The following is a 23245-nucleotide window of genomic DNA, read 5'->3' on the forward strand; positions in this document are numbered from 1 at the left end:
GTTATATGGTTTTGTTTAAAGAAAAGAACAACAAAAATTTGGGGTAAAAATCAGATAAGCTGAAAATGGGTGTAGTCCTTCTAGAGGCTTATTAGAACTGGTGCATGTTGGTGTCAGAGTAGTATTAAGGATGTCCCGAAAGAGATTTGGTTCCAGGGGCCGGGAAGGTGGGGCTAGAGGTAAGGTGTCTGCCTTGCAAGCGCTAGCTAGGACGGACCGCGGTTCGATCCCCCGGAGTCCCATATGGTCCCCCCAAGCCAGGAGCGACTTCTGAGCGTATAGCCAGTAGTAACCCCTGAGCATCAAACGGGTGTGGCCCAAAAACCAAAAAAAAAAAAAGATTTGGTTCCTGGAGCTGTTGTGGAGAACTGTGTCGTTTCTATGTCTGGGCTCCAGGGTTCAAGGCTGGAGGTCGGTGTCTAATCACCTGGGGTCTAAGTTGGTTCCACTTGACATATGTTCAAGGTGGGAGGAGCCCTGTATTGTAAAAGAGTATGAGTTTCTATCCCTAGTAGATAAGAACTTGTTTTAATTTTTATTTTATTTTATTTATTTATTTTTATTTTTTTTTCGGGCCACACTCGTTTGATGCTCAGGGGTTACTCCTGGCTAAGCGCTCAGAAATTGCCCCTGGCTTGTGTGTGGGGGGGAGACTATATGGGACGCAGGGGGATCAAACTGCGGTCCTTTCCTTGGCTAGCGCTTGCAAGGCAGACACCTTACCTCTAGTGCCACCTCACCGGCCCTAAGAACTTGTTTTTATACTTGAGATTTCCCCTTTTTTTAGTATGCCTTTGTAGGAAGAAATGGTGTTACATTATATTGCTGGTGCCTTTGGGGGTGGAAAGGGAAGAAAACAGAAACAAGTCAAAAACTTGAAAAAAAATATGCTCACATACATATAAAAAAGAATTTTTAAAGGGAATTAAAAAAATAATTAACGGAACAAAGTGATGCAGAAGGCTACCTTACATTTGGTGGAAAACAGGTTAAGAGGTAGTGTTATATAGGTCTTAAACTTATGAAGGAAGTTTAGGCTTCCCCATTGTCTTTTGAGATTTTCTTGTGGGGTGTGGGCTCCAGGACACATTTTTATCACACACCCTGTCCTTCTTGAGATTGAGAAGAGATTCCTGGCAGAGAGGTCTTGGATAGAGTTCTTGCTCTTGGAGATCCTTGGGTATCCTTTTGGAACTAAGTCTGGTGTCCAAGAACAGTCCTCGCTAGGGAAAGTTGATGAGGAGGGTCACATAGCATGAGTCAAGAGGGGTGTTGGTTGTATTTTCTTGCTGGGGACGATGTGTGGGTCTGGGTGGGTGTCCCTTCGCTTGGGTGCTGGGTACTGGCTCATTGGGGTAGGAGGTCGGTCTTGATGCCTAGTGGATTAAGAGCTGAGGGTGAAGAGTTTTAATAAGGTGGGAGATCGAGTTGGGGTTGGGGAGTGAAGGGATAGTTAGATATCTGAAGGGGGGAGAGGGGATAATATATGGGAGAGGCTATATACACTGTATGTATGGGTTTACAATTTAGGTTTGGCTCTCAAGGTGAAGTCCTATCTCTGTGTGCTCATTCCCACATATAAACACATAGTAATTAGCTTAGGTATAGCTTGGGGGGGGGCAAGAAATAAGCTGAGTACAGAAAGATAGGTAAATATAGTACATGTAAGGAAAAAGAAACTAATAGATCAACTTTGGATACCTATAGGTTTTGCATCACGAGTACTAAACAATGTGTTAATGAGGTCTATCTATCTAGGTATTTACCCTATACATTATTGTCCGCAGCACCTTATATAATAACTTTCCTTTCCTAAAGAGGATACTAGTGTGGTTTTTATTTGACATGGGTTGAATTGGTGATAATGAGGAGAAGGGTAGGAGAAGAGAAGGGGAAAAATAAAAAAGTAGATAAATAGTGAGAACAAAGAAGAGCAAGGGAATGTTAGTTTGCTTGAACGTTTTCGATGAGTAGGCCCTGTGATATAGGTCTGTGGGTCACAGTTGCTGCTTCAGTGGTCTGGCTGGTCACATGCTTCAGGTCCTAAAAGAGGGCATAACCTAGAGATAAAGAGTATGCTAAAGTGTTTTATAAAGACCTTTACATAATACGAGCTGAGTATGGTATCTAGTGTCACATTAGGTTGTCCTACCTCCATGTCAAACGCCCTACCTCCATGCTATCTTTCTGGCCCCCATGTGTTCGTTTTTTTTTTTTTTTTTTTTTTTCAGAAGCTTGAGAGTTGCTAATTGTATTGTTTCTCTCTAATATCTAAGGACTTAAAAAGTTTGTTGAAATCAGAACTCTAAAAGCGGGCCGGAGAAATAGCATGGAGGTAAAGTGTTTGCCTTTCATGCAGAAGGTCATCAGTTCGAATCCGGCTTCCCATATGGTCCCCCGTTCCTGCCAGGAGCAATTTCTGAGCATGGAGCCAGGAGTTTCCCCTGAGCACTGCCGGGTGTGTCCCAAAAACCACACACACACACAAAAAAAAGCCAAACAGAACTCTAAAAGCAACATGTCTGGGATGTGTGAATTCCTGGATTTTGTGTGTGTGTGTGTGAGTGAGGGGGGAGGAGGCGGAAAGGGGGATGGGTAGAGATAGTAGTTTGGGGCTACTACCTATAATGATTAGAGGTACTGTTTTTTTGGTTTGGGCTACATGGTGGTGCTGAGTCTCCTGGGTCTGCACTGAGGAATCACTCCAAGTAGTGATATGGGATGCTGGGAAACAAACCTAGGTCATCTGCATGCAAGGCAAGTGCTTTATTGGCTGAGTGCTTTATTGGCTGTACTATCTTTCCAGCCTCTTGGGTACTTTTGGTAGTCTCAGAGAACCATGTGGTGCAAGGGTTTTAAATTGGATCTCAGCATGCTAAAAATGCACTCTGGATGTTTTACTTCTCTAGCTCTAGGTTCTAGCTTTTTGTTTGTTTGTTTTTGTTTTGGGGGCATATCGGGTGACACTCAGGGGTTACTCCTGGCTATGCGCTCAGAGATTGCTCCTGGCTTGGGGGACCAAATGGGAACGCCGGGGATCGAACCCAGGTCTGTCCTGGGTCAGTCATGTGCAAGGCAAACACTCTTGTGCTATTGATCTGGCCCGGACAACAATTAATTCTATAAAACTTAAATTCATTGGTGCTTACTAGACTTTTTTTGTTTTGCTTTGTTTTTGTTTTTTGGGTAATACCCGGCAGTGCTCGGGTTACTCCTGGCAGGCTCGGGGGACCATATGGGATGCTGATAATCGAACCTGGGTTCATCCTGGGTCAGCCCACATGCAAGGGAAATTCCCTACAGCTTTCTTTCTTTCTTTCTTTCTTTCTTTCTTTCTTTCTTTCTTTCTTTCTTTCTTTCTTTCTTTCTTTCTTTCTTTCTTTCTTTCTTTCTTTCTTTCTTTCTTTCTTTCTTTCTTTCTTTCTTTCTTTCTTTCTTTCTTTCTTTCTTTCTTTCTTTCTTTCTTTCTTTCTTTCTTTCTTTCTTTCTTTCTTTCTTTCTTTCTTTCTTTCTTTCTTTCTTTCTTTCTTTCTTTCTTTCGTCCGTCCTCCCTCCCTCCCTCCCTCCCTCCCTCCCTCCCTCCCTCCCTCCCTCCCCCCCCCTCCCTCCCTCCCTCCCTCCCTCCCCCCCCCCCCCCCCTCCCTCCCTCCCTCCCTCCCTCCCTCCCTCCCTCCCTCCCTCCCTTCCTTCCTTCCTTCCTTCCTTCCTTCCTTCCTTCCTTCCTTCCTTCCTTCCTTCCTTCCTTCCTTCCTTCCTTGACCTAGACTCAGGAAATTCTTATAAGTAAATTCTTATCTTTTGTTTAATAGTTGGAAGATGTAGGCAGTTGTTTTACTCAGATCATATTGAAGTTATAAAATGGGTTAGATGATAAATAAATTCCAGCCTTACCAAGAGAGTAGTATGATAGTGTGCAATAAAGGTTATGGCCATGATACAAGCAGAGCATATAGACCAGATGTATAAAGAAGAGAAAACATGGGGCCGGTGAGGTGGCGCTAGAGGTAAGGTGTCTGCCTTGCAAGCGCTAGCCAAGGAAGGACCCTGGTTCGATCTCCTGGGGTCCCATTGGGTCCCCCCAAGCCAGGAGCAATTTCTAAGCGCTTAGCCAGGAGTAACCCCTGAGCATCAAATGGGTGTGGCCCGAAAAACAAAAACAAAAACAAAAAAAAGAAGAGAAAATATGAGGAAAATGGGAACCCAACAGCTTAGGGTGAAGAAGTGAGTGGGTAGATGATTCTCTGGGAGGGGAGTGGGAGCCAACCAGGGGTGCTAGAGTCTGAGTTAGGGCATTTCAAGCTAAGCAGAGGGTGCTCACTTTATAAAATAAGCATAGGTGTCATTAGCATAAAAAGATGATCTTCCTTCTCTGGGATCATCAGGAAATATTTGAGATTGCCTTTTTTTTTTGATTTTTGAGTCACACTTGGCAGCACTTGGGTTACTCCTGGCTCTACACTCAGAAATTGCCCCCAGTAGGTTCGGGGGACCATATGGGATGCCGGGTTCGAACCACCATCCTTCTGCTTGCAAGGCAAATGCCTTGCCACTGTGCTATCTCTCTGGCCCCTGAGATTGCTTTTTTTTTTTTTTGCTTGTTTTTGTTTTGTGTGCTTAGGGGTTACTCCTTGCAGTCTTGAGGGACCATATAGGATGCTGGGAATCAAAACCTGGTCAGCAGCATTCAAGGTAAACACTGTACTCGCTGTTCTATCACTCCAGCCCTAATGTTTAGATTTTTGTTTTTTTTTTGGTTTTTCGGGCCACACCCGTTTGATGCTTAGGGGTTACTCCTGGCTAAGCATGCAGAAATTGCCCCTGGCTTGGGGGGACCATATGGGATGCCAGGGGATCAAACCACGGTCCTTCCTTGGCTAGCACTTGCAAGGCAGACACCTTACCTCTAGCGCCACCTCGCCAGCCCCAAGCTTTACAATTAAATTAAATTTAATTACACTAAATTAAGTAGATTATAGGCATGTTTATTAACCTAGCTGAAAGTTTCATTGCTATAATTATTAACACAATAATATATGGTGTTAATCAAATGTTAACTGACAAAAACTCATTTCCATTATTGTAATTTGTTTTAATTATGGTTTCTCTTTCTGGGCACAATGTTTAGAATCAGGAGTCCTCAAACTTTTTAAACAGGGGGCCAGTTCACTGTCCCTCAGACCATTGGAGGGTCTGACTATAGTAAAAACAAAACTTATAAACGAATTCTTTTTTTTTTTTTTTTGGTTTTTTGGGCCACACCCTGTGACGCTCAGGGGTTACTCCTGGCTATGCGCTCAGAAGTTGCTCCTGGCTTCTTGGGGGACCATATGGGACGCCGGGGGATCGAACCGCGGTCCGTCCTAGGTTAGCGCAGGCAAGGCAGGAACCTTACCTCCAGCGCCACCGCCCGGCCCCACGAACGAATTCTTATGCACATTGCATATATCTTATTTTGCAATGAAGAAACAAAACAGATACAAATACAATATGTGGCCCGCAGGCCGTAGTTTGAGGACCACTGGCAGATTGTTCTAAACTTAATTGCAGTTGATTTGGTTTGTTTTTGGGCCACATCTGCTGTGGACTGTTTTATCCTAATGGAATAAAAAGTCCCTAAGCATGACCTTAGTGTGTTCATTTTCCCACTGAGAGTCAAGCAGGAGCACGAAGAGGCGAATATGAAATATGAATTATGAAATATGAAATAAATGAGACCACACAGAATGCATGGGGACTTGCGTCTAGAAAGATGAAGACAAATTTATTTTTTGAGCTGGGTAACTTAAGGGTTGAGCTTTGGAATGTGGGGTATAATTTTGGAGATCAAAGAAAGTGGGAGATGGTCAGGGAAACAGACTGAAAGACCATGGCAAAAATCTGCATATTAAAGAACCGATACTGAAGTTGAAAGGCAGTTTTGTTGTGGGTTAGCTTTGTTTTGGGTAAGCAGGTGAAACCAGGTAATTTTCAGGGAAGTGGGAAGAGAGAGAAATGTTTTAGAGTTTTGGGGAAAACTGAAAATTGCTTTACTATGAGCTAAGTTTTGGGAAAAACATGATCTTGGTGCCAAGGTAGCAGAGATCACAGAGAGCAGGTCAGTGGGAGACTTTTGGCGGGATTTGTACTGTGCTTCTTTGTTAGAAAGAATTATAGAGGCCTGATTTCTTTTTTTTTTTTTTCTTTTTTGTTTCGGGCCACACCCGTTAGATGCTCAGGGGTTACTCCTGGCTACGCGCTCAGAAATTGCCACTGGCTTGGGGGGACCATATGGGACACCGGGGGATTGAACCATGGTCCTTTCCTTGGCTAGCGCTTGCAAGGCAGACACTTTACCTCTAGCGCCACCTCGCCGGCCCCAAGGCCTGATTTCTAATAATGGTCAAAAATAAAGAGAGAGATAGTTACAGCCACGTTTTAGAATTATAGTCAAACAATCCACGCAAAGGCTCAACTGATTTTGACTGCTCTAAGTGGGCCTTTTTGGCAAATAATTCTTTTTCAGGAGTACAACAGTTCTGATGTGTGCCCTCCCTGAGTGGGGTGTAACACACATCTACTGTACTATAGGAGCTATTCCTTGCTCCTTGTAGAATGTATGTCACTTCTGTTGCTCACAAAACCATGAGGTACCAATAATCCAGTTTAGATCTTGTATATACAAGGCAAGTGGTTCTATCATCGAGCCACATCCTCAATTCACAAATGGTTTTAAACTTTATTTTAGTTTTTGGTTTTTGGGACATACCCGTCAGTGCTCAGGTGTTACTCCTGGCTCTGTGCTTAGAAATCGCTCTTGGCAGGCTCGGAGGACCATATAGGATTCTGGGCCTCATATCTGTGTTGGTCCCGGGTTAGCTGCATGCAAGGCAAGCCTTCTTTGTGTTATCACTTTGGCCCCTGTTATAAACTTAAATGAAGATATTTTGTGTGTGGGGCCTAGAATGGAAGTTGGGGCCTCAAGTGGAGAGGGACTTGGTAATTATTCTTGGCTTGGTGCTTATGGTACCACACTTCTGGCACCTTCTGCTTGAGATCACTCCAAAAGGTGTTGGGGGACTGTGGTGTATGGGCTCCTGCATGCATTGTCTATGTGCTGTAGCTTTTTGTTTGCTTGTTTGTTTTTGGTTTTTGGGTCACACCTGGCAATGCTCCGGGGTTACTTCTGGCTCTACGCTCAGAAATCGCTCCTGGCAGGCTTGGGGGACCATATGGGATGTTGGGATTTGAACCATCGTCCCTCTGCATGCAAGGCAAATGCCCTACCTCCATGCTATCTCTCCAGCCCCTGTGCTGTAGCTTTTTGAGCCAACTTAGGATAATTAGAAGTCAACAAACTGTGGTCAATTCCTAGATAGTTACTTGAATATATTAAAAGCAGAGCATTAAAATAATTCTGAAGATCAAACATATTCTGTACTAGATTAACACCTTTTGTGGGAACCTTAGTGATTTAAAACTTAGGTACTACTTGCTTTTTTAGTGAAGTGCTATCAAGTTATATGAAAAAGTTCAGTTGAACTATTTAAAAGTTTTCCTTTCAGCTTATGAAATAATAATTTTGACTTAATACAAATTTAAAATATTTATGTATTTTTTAAAAATTAAGAATACTTTAAGGTAGTGTGGGTTGTTGTTGTTGCAGGTTTACCAAGTAGAAGATGTATGTCAAGAAGAAATGCCAGAAGAGTCGGATGAATGTGTGCGGATGGACAGGACACCACCACCACCCACACTGTCTCCAGCTGCTATCGCTGTGGGCAGAGAAGATCTTACTTCAGAACATCCTTTGTTGGGTGAGGAAATACCCAAATTAGTAGGAATTTTCTATTGAGGGTATGTTAGTAGTGGGAAGACCTAATTAGTTAACTAGTGATGGTGATAAATTTATTTGTTATATAATTACAGCAAAAATAGAATTCAAGATTTATATTTTTGATGAGGAGCAGTTAGAGAATAATCTAATCAAATAAAACAATAATCAAATAAGACATGCTTTTAGTATTACAATTTTAGTTACTTGTATAAATATGTTTCATGTCTATTATTTTGTGTGTGTATATATATACATATATATATTATATTTTTGCAGTGGGGGAGGGTGTTTGACCATACCTGGCAATGCTTAGGGGTTTCTCCTGGCTCTGCACTCAGGAATTATTCTTGGCAGTGCTTGGGATAGGAGTGGGGAAGGATGAGGAAAGGAGGAGAAGAAGGGGAGAAGAGAAGGAAATTGTATTATATTGTATTGTTTAGAGTATATAACTGGTATGCATAGACTCTAGGTTTAATCCCTGTCACCTCATGGTTCCCCAAGCACTGCCATTTGTGGCCGGCCTCAAAACAATGTTTAATCAACACAGTTAAATTAGATATTTAAGACAAGCTTAACATGATCACCCTAATTCATTTAAAATAATATCTGGGGCCAGGTATGGGGTTTGGGGAGGCCCCATACCGGAGCCCTTCTCCCTAGCCTGAGGAGTGCTGGGAGGCTTGGCAGGCCCCCAGCTGTCCTTGACTTTTTCTCCTGATTCCAGACCTTCCCTGGGTGCCAGCTCAGATGGCCAGAAGTGGGTTCAAGTGGACTCAGTGGTCCTCAGGCTTCCCCCCTCCCTCTGTACTCCAGGGGGGAGGTGCATGGGGAGGAGGGCGGGCAGACATCTGGCCTCCGGTTTCTTATTTGATTCTGGAGACCAACTCTTGCCAGGTATGGGGTTTGGGGAGGCCCCATACCGGAGCCCTTCTCCCTGGCCTGGGGAGTGCTGGGAGGCTTGGCAGGCCCCCAGCTGTCCTTGTCTTTTTCCTCTGATTCCAGGCCTTCCCTGGGTGCCAGCTCAGATGGCCATAAGTGGGTTCAGGTGGACTCTTAGTGGTCCTCAGGCTTCCCCCTACCTCTCCCTACACTAATAGAAATGCGCTTTCGGAGGAGGGCGGACCGTTTTAGTACTGGTTTATATTGGGACAGTTACTGGAATTTTTTTTCTCCTTGTTTTCCTATTGATAGTATTGTATGCATATATTTTATATATCCATAACATCCATCTTGTATTGTGACCTTGATACTGCCCTACAAATCTCATTTCTAATATTTTACTGCCTCAGTCCCAACCCTTATTTCCCCCCATCTTCCATATAGGTGCAGCTCATGACATGAAGCTCACCACATAGAGTGATAAGTGCAGTTAGAGAAATAACTACACTGAAAACTATCATAACAATGTGAATGAATGAGGGAAAAAGAAAGCCTGTCTCGAGTACAGGTGTGGGTGGGCTGGGGAGTAGATAGAGCTGGGAAATTGGTGGTGGGAATCCTGCACTGGTAAAGGGGGGTGTTCTTTACATGACTGTAATCATACAACTACAATTATATTTGTAATCACGGTGTTTAAATAAAGATAATTTATAAAAAAAATAATATCTGGGGCTGGAGAGATGGCATGGAGGTAGGGCATTTGCCTTGCCTGTAGAAGGCCGGTGGTTTAAATCCCAGCATCCTATATGGTCCCCCGAGCCTGCCAGGAGCGATTTCTGAGTGTAGAACCAGGAGTAGCCCCTGAGCGCTGCCGGGTGTGACCCCAAAACAAAACAAAAATAAAATAAAATAATACCTAAAAAAATAACTAAAGTAACACCTCGATGGGCCAGAATTCTAGTACAGTAGATAGGCCCTTGTCTTCCATGTAGCCAACCTGGGTTCAGTCCCCAGCATCATATCTGGCCCCCTAAACTCAACTGCAGACCCAAAAGTAAGCCTTGAGTAGTGCCTGGTATGGCCTGAAAACAAACAAAAGTCTGGAACTATTTTATTTTTTTTACATTTTATTTGTGGGCCACAGCTGGCAGTCCTCAGGGGTTACTCCTGACTTTCCACTCAGGAATTACCCCTGGCAGTGCTCTTCCCCCCACAAAATTAAAAAAGAAGATAATACCTCATGGGGCTTGGAGATAGTACAGACGTTGGGGTACATGCCTGGGATGTACCTGGGTTTAGTTTCAGTATAATCCCTCAAGCTTTATTGGAAGTATCCTGGAAGTCTTCTGAGCACCACCTGGTATGGCCTTGGGGCCCCAGCATCACTGAAGGGAACATGGTGATGTCTTGTGTTGATCCCTGACCAACTTCTTTTTTTTTCTTTTGGCCACACCGGGTGATGCTCAGGGGTTACTCCTGGTTATGAGCTCAGAAATCGCTCCTGGCTTGGGGAACCATATGGGACGCTAGGGGATTGAACCATGGTCCATCCTAGGCTAGCGCGTGCAAGGCAAATGCCTTACAGTTTGCACCACTGCTCTGGCCCTCAACATTTTATCCTTGAGCCTTGTATCAAACTCCTGTCCTGGTTGGTTGAGAATCACTGGTGGCCTTCTTATCACTCTTTGGGGAATCACAAATAAATAAAAACAAACAATACCTCAAGAGATAAAATGTAATTGTACTATCAGAGTTGTTCCACTTTCTTCCTCTTCTAATTCTTTATTTTTATTTTTTGCTGTTCTAGGAAGTAAGCCCCAAACCTTACCCATTTTAGCGTGTACTTTACCCTTGAGCCACATTTTGCCCTGCCTCTCATCTTTTTTTTGGAGAGGAGGGGAAGTAAAAGGTGAGCATACCTAGTTCTGTGCTCAGGGTTACTCTTTTGTGTGTGCATGTGCGTGCGTGCGTGCGTGCGTGCGTGCGTGTGTGTGTGTGTGTGTGTGTGTGTGTTGCTGTGCCTGGTGGTGCTCTGGGATTATTTTTAGCTCTGCACTCAGAAATTAAGATGAGATGCTGGGGATTGAACCTGGGTCTGCCACTTGTAAGGCAGATGCCCTACCCACTGTGCTATCTCTCTGTCCCTCTTAAGGTCATTCTTGGTGGTGCTTGAAGTACCACCTCGGATTGAACCCAGGCCTCCCCCATACAAAATATGTTCTTAGCCCATTTGAGCTATCTCTGGCCCTAGAATCATTTTTGAAAGCACCAGATGTTAATCATTACTGTTACTGTCTATTTTTTAATTTTTTACTAATATTTATTTTTTTAATTCTTTCATATTTATTTGGGTGTACAATGCTGGGATAACCAATGAATATTTGCTTGTTTTTTCCTCAGAGCAAGTGGAATTACCTGCTGTGGTGTCAGTCAGTGCTTCAGTAATTAAGTCTCCATCAGACCCGTCACATGTTTCTATTCCTCCGCCTCCACTCTTACTTCCTGCTGCTACTACGAGGAGTAATAATACATCTATGTCCAGTACCATCCCCAGTTTAGAAAACAAGCCTCCACAAGCCATTGTTAAACCACAGATCTTGACTCATGTTATTGAAGGCTTTGTGATTCAGGAGGGATTAGAGCCATTTCCTGTAAGTAATAAGCAATTTAACAAATTTATTTAACATTAAAAAATGAAAACTATAATTATTTTCAAATAAGCTTATAATTTTAAAAGTTGGTCTTTTTTTTTTTTTTTTTAGTTCTTTTTGGGCCACACCCGTTTGATGCTCAGGGTTTACTCCTGGCTATGTGCTCAGAAATCGCCCCTGGCTTGGGGGGACCATATGGGATGCCGGGGGATCGAACCGTGGTCCTTCCTTGGCTAGTGCTTGCAAGGCAGACACCTTACCTCTAGCGCCACCTCACCGGCCCCTTTAGGCGCATTCTCAGCTCTTATATTTGTTCTTTATATGGAGTATGAAATGACACATACGTTTAATTTAGCAGGGGTCTCAAACTCAATTTACCTGGGGGCTGCAGGAGGCAAAGTCGGGGTGATCCTTGAGTGCAAAGTCAGTAGTAAGCCTTGAGCATTGGAGAGTCTGACCCAAACAACTAAACCAAAACAAAACAAAAAAAGATTCTTCTAGGGTAGGGCCATAAAATGTTGTGCGGAGGGCCGCAAACGGCCCGCGGGCCGCGAGTTTGAGACCCCTGAGTTAAGGGGTTTCTTGTATAATGTGATACTTTATGAACTTTAATTTGGGTACAGAAAAATGTAACTTTTCAGTAATGAGTTGGTTGATAGTTTATAATTAGAAAATAGATTTTCACATCATTCATTGATGTCAGCCTTCAGTCAGGTTTTTAAAATGCTTTAACATGCTCACCTGGAAATAGAGGGGTTATTGCTGTCAGTAAAACATCTTTTAATTTAAGACTACCTATATATCATTTATATTGCTAATGTTTAGAGATGATCATTTCTTTAGGGAAAAAAATTAGAAATGGGCCCAAGGAAGTTACTCAGTGGTAGAAGAAAGGCCTACCTTGTAAGTGTGAGGTCATGCTTTCCACCCATCCATATACCACCCTATTTAATGGGTGAAATTTAAGGAATACTGTCTGGTGATCCCTAGGGCCATAGTAAAAAACGAAGTGTCATTTCCAATGCACACTCAGCTGAATGTACAAGCCCCATGTCCAAATGTGTGACCACAACTGTGTGTTTAGGGCATCACAGCAACAGTAAAGGATGGTGGGAGAAAGAAAAGAAAGTGAAAAAGTCAAGACAAAAAGGGCAGGAAAACAAATGAGCTTTCTTTGTGTGTGTGTGTGTGTGTGTGTGTGTGTGTGTGTGTGTGTGTGTGTCACACCTGGCAGTGCTCAGGGGTTACTCCTGGCTCTATGCTCTATGCTCAGAAATAGCTCCTGACAGGCTCGGGGACCATATGGGATGCCAGGATTCGAACCACCATCATTCTGCATGCAAGGCAAATGCCCTACCTAGATGCTATCTCTCTGGTCCAAATGAACTTTCTTTCTTTTTGTTTTTTTGGGTCACACCTGGAAGTGCTCAGGGGGTTAATGCAGGCTCTATGCTCAGAAATCGCTCCTGGCAGCCTCGGGGCACCATATGGGATGCCGGGATTCAAACCATTGTCCTTCTGCATGCAAGGCAAAAACGCCTTACCTTCATGCTATCTCTCCGGCCCCCCAAATGAGCTTTCTTTTTTTTGGGGGGGGGTTTTGGGCCACACCCAGCGGTGCTCAGGTGTTACTCCTGGCTGTCTGCTCAGAAATAGCTCCTGGCAGGCATGGGGGACCATATAGGACACTGGGATTTGAACCAACCACCTTTGGTCCTGGATTGGCTGCTTGCAAGGCAAATGCCGCTGTGCTATCTCTCCGGGCCCCCAAATGAGCTTTCTGAAGGCTTTGAATCACTTAATTTTTCAGTTTCATAGGTAGAAAGAATTTGCATTGTGATTTTGAGTTGATTGCCCTCTCAGCTGCCTTTGTTTTTTAGTGAGCTATGTGTATTAAACTTGGACTTCCAAGTTTACTGAACTTTTTTTAGTGCTTACTTTTGATTTATTTATTTTTAATATATTTTAAGCTGAATCACTGTGAGATAGTTACAAAATTGTTCATGATTAAGTTTCAGTCATACAATGTCCAGCACCCATCCTTTTATTAGTACACATTTCCTGTCCCCAGTGTCCCCAGTTTCCTTCCTAACACTCTCCTACCTGCCTCTATAACAGACATTTTCTCTCTCCCCCGTTTTCTCCTTTTAGACACAGTGGTTTGCAATATTATTACTGAAGGGGTATCATGTATATCACTTTATCTCCTATTTCAGCACCTAGTTCTTACCCAGAGTGATCATTTCCAACTATCATTGTCATAGCAGTCCCTTCTCTGCCCTAACTGCACTCTCCTGCTATCTGTGGCAAACTTCCTACCATGAACTCATGCTTCTGGCCCTCGTCTTTATGTATTTGAGTATTATTACAATATTTTCTATTTTCCTTATATCCCACAAATGATGCAGTCATTTTATGTTTATCCTTCTCTCTCCAACTCATTTCACTCAGCATAATACTCTCCATATCCATTCTTGTATAAGCAAATTTCATGACTTAATTTTTCCTAATGGCTGTGTAGTATTTTATTGTGTAGATATACACAGTATCTTTATTCAACTTTAAGTTCTCAGGCACTTGGGTTGTTTCCAGATTCTGGCTTTTGTGAATAGGGCTGCAATGAACAAGGAATGCAGAGGGCTTTCTACATTGTGTTTTTGGGGCTTGTATGGTATATTCCCATGACAGGTATTGCTGGGTTATGTAGAAGCCCAATTTCTATATTTTTTTGGCAGATGCCTGTATTGTTTTTCAAAAATGCTGGATCAGTCTATATTCCCATCAGCAGCGAATGAGAAACTTTCTCTTCACATCCAACACCAGCACTGGTTGTTTTTCTTTTCTTTTCAATTTTTTTTTAGTTTTTGAGTCACATCCACTCAAGGGTCACTACTGGCTATGCTGTTTCTGTATATGACTGTATGGGTGGGATCATCTGGTGCTTATCTTCTTCCTTTTGACTTATTTCACTTAGCATAACTTCTAGTTCTATTTATGCCCTAACGAAAGGCAAGATTTTATTATTCTGAGTAGTAATGCCAACTCATTTGTCACTTCAGTACTGGGGTTGTTTCCATATCATAATGGTTATAAATAGAGCTGCAATGAAATAGGCGTGCATATTATTTTTTTCAAGTTTGTATTTTTATTTTTTAATTTTTTGGTTTTGGGCCACATCAGGTGTCACTTAGTGGTTGGTTACTCCTGGCTCTGTACTCAAAAATCACTCCTGGCAGGCCCGGGGATCAAATCTGGGTCATCCGGGGATCAAACTTGGGTCATCCATGTGCAAGGCAAATGCCTTACCTTCTGTGCTATTGCTCCAGCTCCATCAAGTTTTATTCTTGTTTGTTTTGGGAGCCGCAAGTAATTTTTGTTCTTAGAACAGAAACTTAGGAATGGAATTACTACACCTATTTTATATTTTGAGAAATTTCATACTGTATGCCAGAGGAATTGGATCAGTTTTTATACTAATAATGTGTAAGTTTCTTTATTTCTCCACATCTTCACCAACACTTGCTATATCTGACCTTTTGGATATAGGCAGCTCTCACTAATAATGAGGTGATAGCTCATTGATTTGACTTGCATCTCCCTAATAATCAGTGATAATAGACCTTTTTCATGTGTCTTTTGGCCATCTTTATGTCTTAGTAGAATATCTGTTCAATTCTCATTCTTCTGATGGCTATGATTTTAAAGTTGACTCTTAAATCAGTCCTTTGTCAGTGTGCAAATATTTTCTCCCAGTCAGCAGAATGTAATACTACTTTTTTTTTTTTTTTTGGTTTTTGGTTTTTGTGTCACACCCGGCGGTGCTCAGGGGTTACTCCTGGCTGTCTGCTCAGAAATAGCTCCTGGCAGGCACGGGGGACCATATGGGACACCGGGATTCGAACCAACCACCTTTGGTTCTGGATCGGCTGCTTGCAAAGCAAACACCTCTGTGCTATCTCTCCGGGCCCGTAATACTACTTTTAAATAAAGTAAGACACTAAGTTCCGTTTTACAGGCTCTAAAATGGTCATGCTGTTAATCATCTGAAAATAGCAATTGCTTAACCTTTTACCAAAGAATATACCAAGTAATGAATGGTCTAGTCCAGTGATGGCTAATCTTTTTGAGCCCAAGTGCCCAAACTGCCACACAATGCCTGGTCCTCTCAATGGCCAGTTCGGCCCTGTTGCCAGGTGAGCTGCAAAGCAGGGACCAGCACACTCGCCTCTTGCTGCACCGCATATCTTTTTTTTTTTTTTTTTTTTTTTTTGTGGTTTTTGGGTCACACCCGGCAGTGCTCAGGGGTTATTCCTGGCTCCAGGCTCAGAAATTGCTCCTGGCAGGCACGGGAGGACCATATATGGGACGCCGGGATTCGAACCGATGACCTCCTGCATGAGAGGCAAACGCCTTACCTCCATGCTATCTCTCCGGCCCCTGCACCGCATATCTTAATTGCAGACCTTCCCGCATGCAAGCTGCAAGGCCTTTGCGTGCCACAGCTGACACTCGTGCCATAGGTTCGCCATCGAGGCCTAGTCCATTGAGCAGGTAAATTAACACAGATCCATTTATTTTAAAAGATCTTTTAACAGTTATTAAAGTCTTTTAAGATGATTTTATTTTATTCTCTCTTCTACAGGTGACTCGTTCATCTTTGCTGACAGAACAGCCTGTTAAAAAAAGGCCTCTTTTGGATAATCAGGTGATCAATTCTGTTTGTGTTCAGCCAGAACTACAGAATAATAATACGAAACATGCCGATAATTCATCTGACACAGAGATAGAAGATATGATTGCTGAAGGTATGTGGATCATATTTATGATACCCTTTTTTTGTTGTTGTTGTTGTTTTATTTTGTTTTGGGCTATACTAAGTGTTGTTCAGAGGTTACTCCTGGTTCTGCACTCAGGAATTAACTCTTGGCATTGTAGGGGACCATATGGGATGCTGGGGATTAAATTTGGGTTGGCCACATACAAAGCAAGTGCTTTACCTCCTGTACTATCTCTACAGCCCCAGTTTTCCTAATCCTTCCATGGAAGTATGCTTCTTTCTTTTTGTTGGCTTTTTTGTTTTTGTTTTTTGGGTCAGACCCGGCAGCACTCGGGTTACTCCTGGCTCTATGCTCAGAATCGCTCCTGGCAGGCTCGGGGGACCATATGTGATGCCAGAATTTGAACCATTCACCATCCTTCTGCATGCAAGGCAAATGCCCTACCTCCATGCTATCTCTCAGGCCAGAAGTATACTTTCTTCTTATGGTGATTTGTAGATTGTAATCAGTTCTTCATTATTACACTTTTTTTTTTGGTTTAGGGGCCATACCTAGAGTGTGGAGGGTCACTTCCAGTGGTGCTCAGGAAATATGTCCTGCTGGGGATGAGCTTCTTTTTTTTTGGTTTTTGGGTCACACCCGGCAGTGCTCAGGGGTTACACCTGGCTCTCTGCTCAGAAATCGGTCCTGGCAGGCACGGGGGGGTGGGGGTGGGGAAGAGACGGGCATCATATGGGATGCCGGGATTCGAACCACCCTTGGACCTGGGTCGGCTGCTTGCAAGGTAAACGCCCTACTGTTGTGCTATCTCTCCAGCCCCTGGGGATGAGTTTTATACCTCTAAAATACAAAGCATATGCTCAACCTTTTGAGCTCTCTCGCTAACCCTTTACTTTTTATTTGTTTTTTTTGTTTTGGTTTTTGTGCCACACCTGGCGGTGCTCAGGGGTTATGCTCAGAAATAGCTCCTGGCAGGCATGGGGGACCACATGGGACACCGGGATTCGAACCAACCACCTTTGGTCCTGGATCGGCTGCTTGCAAGGCAAACACCGCTGTGCTATCTCTCCGGACCCTACTTTTTATTTGTACGTCAGGGTGAAAGATAGTACTATGATTTTATTTTTTGTGGTGCTATAGATCAAACCTAGGGCCTCACACATGTAAGGTAGGAATTTGATTACTGAGCCGTATCCTGGACTTAAAAATTATGGGGAAGGAGGATGTGGAGAGATAGTTTAATAACCTTGTTTTGTATTTAGAGGTATGGATTCTATCTCCAAACACAGCTGGGAGCAATTCTTGAGACATAAACTGGGTGTAGCTCTTGAATACAGCCAGTTATGACCTTAAAAAAACAAAAATAAGGGGCCGGAGAGATAGCATGGAGGTAGGGCATTTGCCTTGCATACAAAGGACAGTGGTTCAAATCCCGGTATCCCATATGGTTCCCTGAGCCTGCCAGGAGCGATTTCTGAGCGTAGAGCCAGGAGTAACCTCTGAGTGCTGCTGGGTGTGAGTCACCCCCCAAAATTAAAAAAACAAACAAAAATAAAATAAATATTGGGGGCCGGAGTGATCGCACCGAGGTAGGATGTTTGCCTTGCATGAGGTTGACCTAGGACGGACTTCGGTTCGATTCCTGATGTCCCATATGGTCCCCTAAGCCAGGAGCGATTTCTGAATGCATAGCCAGGAGTAACCCCTGAGCGTCACCAGGTGTGGCTCCAAAACAAAAAATAAATAAATAAATAAAAATAAAATAAATACCGGGGTAGGGATGCCTATCAAATGGTGCTCTGGAGGCCTTGGGCCACTCCTAGAAGGCCTTGGGCCACTCCTAGTTCTTCTCAGTTTGGGCTTAAGGATGTCATGTAGCATAGGTTCTGCATGCCAGGGCAATTCCAGTGATGCTCAGAAGTGTGTGGAAGCCTAGAGGGCTGTACCTAGGGGTGTTTGGGGGGACTATGTGGTCCAGAGATTAAACCTTGTGCCTTGTGTACTTGAGCAGAGGTAGGGCACTGGTTTTGCACATCACGGACCTGGTTTTAATTCCTGGCATTTCATGTGGTTCCCTGAGCATTGAGCAGGAGCAATCCCTGACCATTACTGGCTGTGGTCCTAAAACAATGAAATAGTCTCAAATTGAGCCACCACCAGCAAAAACATTTGCATGCTCCTTACCCCTATACTGTATCTCTTAGGTTCCCCCTTCTAGTTTAAGAAAACCAATTTGTATCTCTAACACACACACATACACGCACATTTAAAATATATAATTATAAAGATATATCACACATGGGGCAGAGTGATAGCACAGCGGTAGGGCATTTGTCTTGCACGCAGCCGATCTGGGTTTGATTTCTGGCATCCCATATGGTCCCCTGAGCCTGCCAGGGGCAGTTTCTGAGTGCAGACCTAGGAGTACAAAACACCAAAAAAAAAAAAAAAAACAGAGAGGGGGGGAGGGGAGGAGAGGAGAGGAGAAGAGAGGAGAGGGAAAGAAATATCACATGTATGATGCTAATAACTTTTGGTATCATTAGATACCTAGATTATGTTCAGATTACTTCAGATATTTTAAAATGTACTGTGATAATTATTTTGTTTGAGATCCAAAAGTATATACATTTTGTTATTCATTTCATTTTATTTGTTACTGGGAGATTTAGTTATGAATATTATTTATCTTAAGTAAAGCTTTTGGTTTTTTTTTTTTTTTTTTTGGTTTTTGGGTCACACCCGGCAGTGCTCAGGGGTTACTCCTGGCTCCACGCTCAGAAATTGCGCCTGGTAGGTTCAGGGGACCATATGGGTTGACAGGATTCGAACCAATGACCTTCGCATGTGCCTTACCTCCATGCTATCTCTCTGGCCCCTAAGTAAAGTTTTCATTTGAGGTGAAGAGTAGTAAAGATCTTGCTTTTTTTTTTGGTTTTTGGGCCACACCCGTTTGATGCTCAGGGGTTACTCCTGACTATGCGCTCAGAAATTGCCCCTGGCTTGGGGGACCATATGGGTCCTTCCTTGGCTAGGGCTTGCAAGGCAGACACCTTAACTCTAGCACCACCTTCCCGGCCCCAGATCTTGCTTTTCTTAAGAGTAGTAAAGGGGAGGGCCGGGCGGTGGCGCTAGAGGTAAGGTGCCTGCCTTGCCTGCGCTAGCCTAGGACGGACCGCGGTTCCATCCCCCGGCGTCCCATATGGTCCCCCAAGAAGCCAGGAGCAACTTCTGAGCGCATAGCCAGGAGTAACCCCTGAGCATCACCGGGTGTGGCCCCCCCCCCAAAAAAAAAAAAAGAGTAGTAAAGGGGGCTGGGAAGGTGGCACTAGAGGTAAGGTGTGTCTGCCTTGCAAGTGCTAGCCTAGGACAGACCGCGGTTCGATCCCCCAGCGTCCCATATGGTCCTCCCAAGCCAGGGGCGATTTCTGAGCGCATAGCCAGGAATAACCCCTGAGCGTCAAACGGGTGTGGCCCAAAACCCAAAAACAAACAAACAACAATAACAACAAAAAGAGTAGTAAAGGACAAGTAGACAGTGGTTCAAGGGATTGCAGGCAAGGGCATCCCTTAAGTCTGTGAGGCTATGGACTTGTGCTCCAGTTATCACTTCAGAATGATCTTGTGCTTTGGTCCTCAGCACTGTAGGACCCAGGAATTGAACCACCATGCCACCCACACAGCTGAACTTAGTATAGAAAAGAATGACCCCAACCCTCCTCTGAGCACCACTTGGCAAGCTCATCTCCTCAAAAAAGAAGTAAAGGTGCAGGTGTTCTCAATTACCTATAAGCATGCAAATGAAAATTGTAGGCTAAAAGGCACATATAGTGCATCCCCTTGTGTACATACATTGGAGACACAAGGTCTATAGTTAGGAAACCCTGCATATTTTGATTCTTTACTGTTTTTAATATAAAAGACATTCAGCATGTGCTAAACTACTACAAACTGAAAAGAGCTTGTTTTTGTTTGAGGGTCATATCCAATGATGTGCTCAGCAGCTACTTCTGGCTCTGTGCTGGCAGTTGCTCATGGACCAGGTGGTTTGGGGTTCAAACTCAAGCTTTCCTTAAATCTCTACAACCTCTGAAGAACTTTTAATTTAGTAGGAGTTAGGGATCTCCATAACATAATGACCACCAGTGATCTTTGAATGATTCTTATTTTGTGTGTGTTTTGGGTCACACCTGGTGATGCTCAGGGGGTTATTCCTGGCTATGTGCTCAGAAATGTCTCCTGGCTTGGAGGACCATATGGACTGCTGGGGGATCGAACCGAGGTCTGTCCTAGGTCAGTGCGTACAAAGAAAACACCCTACTGCTGTGACACCACTCTGGCCCCAATTATTAATTTTAAGACAATGAGATCTTGGGTCTATAAATTATACCAAAGTTATTGTTCGTTTGACAAATGTTCTGTAGAGGTTAGATTTGACAAATGTTCTGTAGAGGTAATGAAGTGGAGATTTAGAATAATAAACAGGAATAATCTTTCTAGTTAGAGCATCATTAATAGTGGATGCTTGAGTGCTGGGTAACTTCAGATGGTAGTGAAGAGCAGGGATATGTGTTCTACTTTATAGTGATTGGTCAGAATAGTAGAGTACTTGGATATTAGAGTAAGGAGAATGAATCATCTTGTGAAGTAGATGGTTAGTGAAGATTGTCTTGCAATCACTAACCTAGCACAGACTGCGGTTCGATCCCATGGCATCCCATATGGTCCTCCAAGCCAGGGGCGATTTCTGAGCATAGTCAGGAGTAACCCGAATGTCAGTGGGTGTGGCCAAAAAACCACCCCTACCCCCCAAAAAAGACACTCAAACATTCTTTTTTTGTTGTTGTTTTGATTTGGGGCCACACCTGGCGGCACTTGGGTTACTCCTCTCTCTGCGCTCAGAAAACGCTCCTAGCAGGCATGGTGACCATATGGGATGATGAATTGAACCTGGGTCTGTCCTGAGGTGTCCACATGCAAGTGCTGTAATGGGAGTGAGTCTATGGCTTCCAAACGCATTCTGCACCTGTTTCTAAACAGACTTTCTCATTGATAGATCAGAATTTACCAAAATAGAATCATCTTTTAAAAATTTTTTTTTTGACCTGGGGGTCCCACCAGTAATTCTCAGCCAAAAATATATAAAATAATTTGAGCTGATTTTTTAATCAGAGGTGATGTCTGGATTAATGGCTACAATGAGCACGTTTTGCAATGCATAGCTTTTCGAAGCGGGGTTTGAAGCAGGACACAGCAACTCTCAGCTCCAGAGACATACAGAGACATAAACATGGGGCTTAGCTTGTTATGACAGTGTTTGCCGAGTTAAACGTGCCTCCGTATTTGAGAAGCATTGGGTTAGGAGGACAAGGAAAAACAGGTTGTGGCTTTTTCTAGGGAGAAAATGACAAGAAGTTTGCTCTGCTAGGCTCTATGTGTTTAGCTATAGTGAGGATTAGTTGCTTTCTTATAGGTGATTGCTATTCAGTACGACTTGAAAGCTGGGGCTATAGAGGTGGAGGGAGAACTGTGTTACATATTAAAGGAATCATAGATCATCTTTCCTAAATAGGGACAAGAAATAATTAAAAGCATTTGTGATTGGGCCCGGAGATATAGCACAGTGGCTAAACTAAAATGCCTTGCAAGCAGCCGATCCAGGACCAAAGGTGGTTGGTTCGAATCCCGGTGTCCCATATGGTCCCCTGTGCCTGCCAGGAGCTATTTCTGAGCAGACAGCCAGGAGTAACCCCTGAGCACTGCCGGGTGTGGCCCAAAAACCAAAAAAAAAAAAAAAAAAAAAAAAAGCATTTGTGATTATTTTTTGAAGATTAATTAAAAGTTTAGAACTTCTATTTATTATTTATTATTTTTTAATTTATTTTTTGTGGGATTTGGTGCCACACCTGGCAGCGCTCATGGGTTACTCCTGGCTCTGCGCTCAGAAATCGCTTCGGGCAGGCTCAAGGGGTCATGTGGGATGCTGAGGATCCAACCTGGGTCTGTATCTGTTCCGTATTGGCAGTGTGCAAGGCAAATGCCCTACTGCTGTGCTATCACTCCAGTCCCAATTTAGGACTTTTAAATTAGATCTTTATATATTCAACAATAGTTTTAGAGTATATTATTTTGCATCTTCCTCTAAAATCACATTAAAGTTTACCTTTTCTTGGGTCATGTGTGGCCCAACGTACCCCCTCCCCAAAATGTTTGCCTTTTCTTTGAAGTCATCATCCTCCTTCTCCCAGTTAGAATTAAGTGTTCTCTGTTGAATATTTCCATAGCACAATGTAGCAAGATCTATATTCCCTATAGGGTTTTGGCAGTATTCCTCCTGATGGTCTGGACATAAAGAAAGTTATCTGCACATTTTAGACACATCCCATTTTTAGCAAAATTAGCCTTTATTAATGTTTATGTATTTTTTATTTTGGCTTTGGGGCCGTACCTAGTGGTACCCAGGCCTTACTCCAGGCTCTGTGTTTAGGGATTATTCCCGATGAGCTTGGGGAACCATTTTGGGTGCCAGGGATCAGACCCAGGTTGGCCACATGCAAGACAGACACCCTACTCACTATGCTATTTCTTGATCCTAATGCTTATTTGTATACAGAAACATAGAATTTTTGTTGGGTTTAGCAACTTTTGCCCTTTAACTTTACTGGATAATGTGGACTAGGTATATCCAACCAAAGTTGAAGGTTAAGATAAAATTGGTCACTGTTACATTTTTGGAATTTTTCCCTTTGTTACCTTCTTTTTTAGAGACCTTAGAAGAAATGGACAGTGAACTGCTCAAATGTGAATTCTGTGGGAAGATGGGCTATGCTAATGAATTTCTGCGGTCAAAAAGATTCTGTACCATGTCATGTGCCAAAAGGTATCTTTATTTTGTTAAATCCGCTAAAATGTAAGCCGTGAACACTACATTGAAACCAAAAAACCCCAGGTTATTGGTAATCAAATCTAGCCTTTATGTCATAGAGAAATAATAACAGTAGATGCTGCCTATAGCTTAGCTACCTTGGTTCTTAACAGCTAAATTTAGCTCTTTGAAAATTATATATTCATAGCACAATGAATTTCACTTAATCTCATATTAAGCTAGTAATCTATTAAGAATA

General features: G+C 43.1%; 1 protein-coding gene across 1 annotated transcript in view; it reads left to right on the plus strand.

The window, feature by feature from the left end:
- Positions 1-23245, plus strand: part of PHC3 (polyhomeotic homolog 3) — a 96188-nt gene that overhangs the window by 60009 nt on the left and 12934 nt on the right. Inside the window, exons 9-12 of the mRNA XM_049774441.1 lie at positions 7643-7793; positions 11093-11341; positions 15984-16148; positions 22887-23001. Of these exons, the coding sequence (XP_049630398.1) occupies positions 7643-7793; positions 11093-11341; positions 15984-16148; positions 22887-23001 (680 nt within the window). The remainder of the gene's footprint in view (positions 1-7642; positions 7794-11092; positions 11342-15983; positions 16149-22886; positions 23002-23245) is intronic.

This window comes from Suncus etruscus, chromosome 6 (assembly GCF_024139225.1).
Source record: "Suncus etruscus isolate mSunEtr1 chromosome 6, mSunEtr1.pri.cur, whole genome shotgun sequence".
Lineage (NCBI taxonomy): Eukaryota > Metazoa > Chordata > Mammalia > Eulipotyphla > Soricidae > Suncus > Suncus etruscus.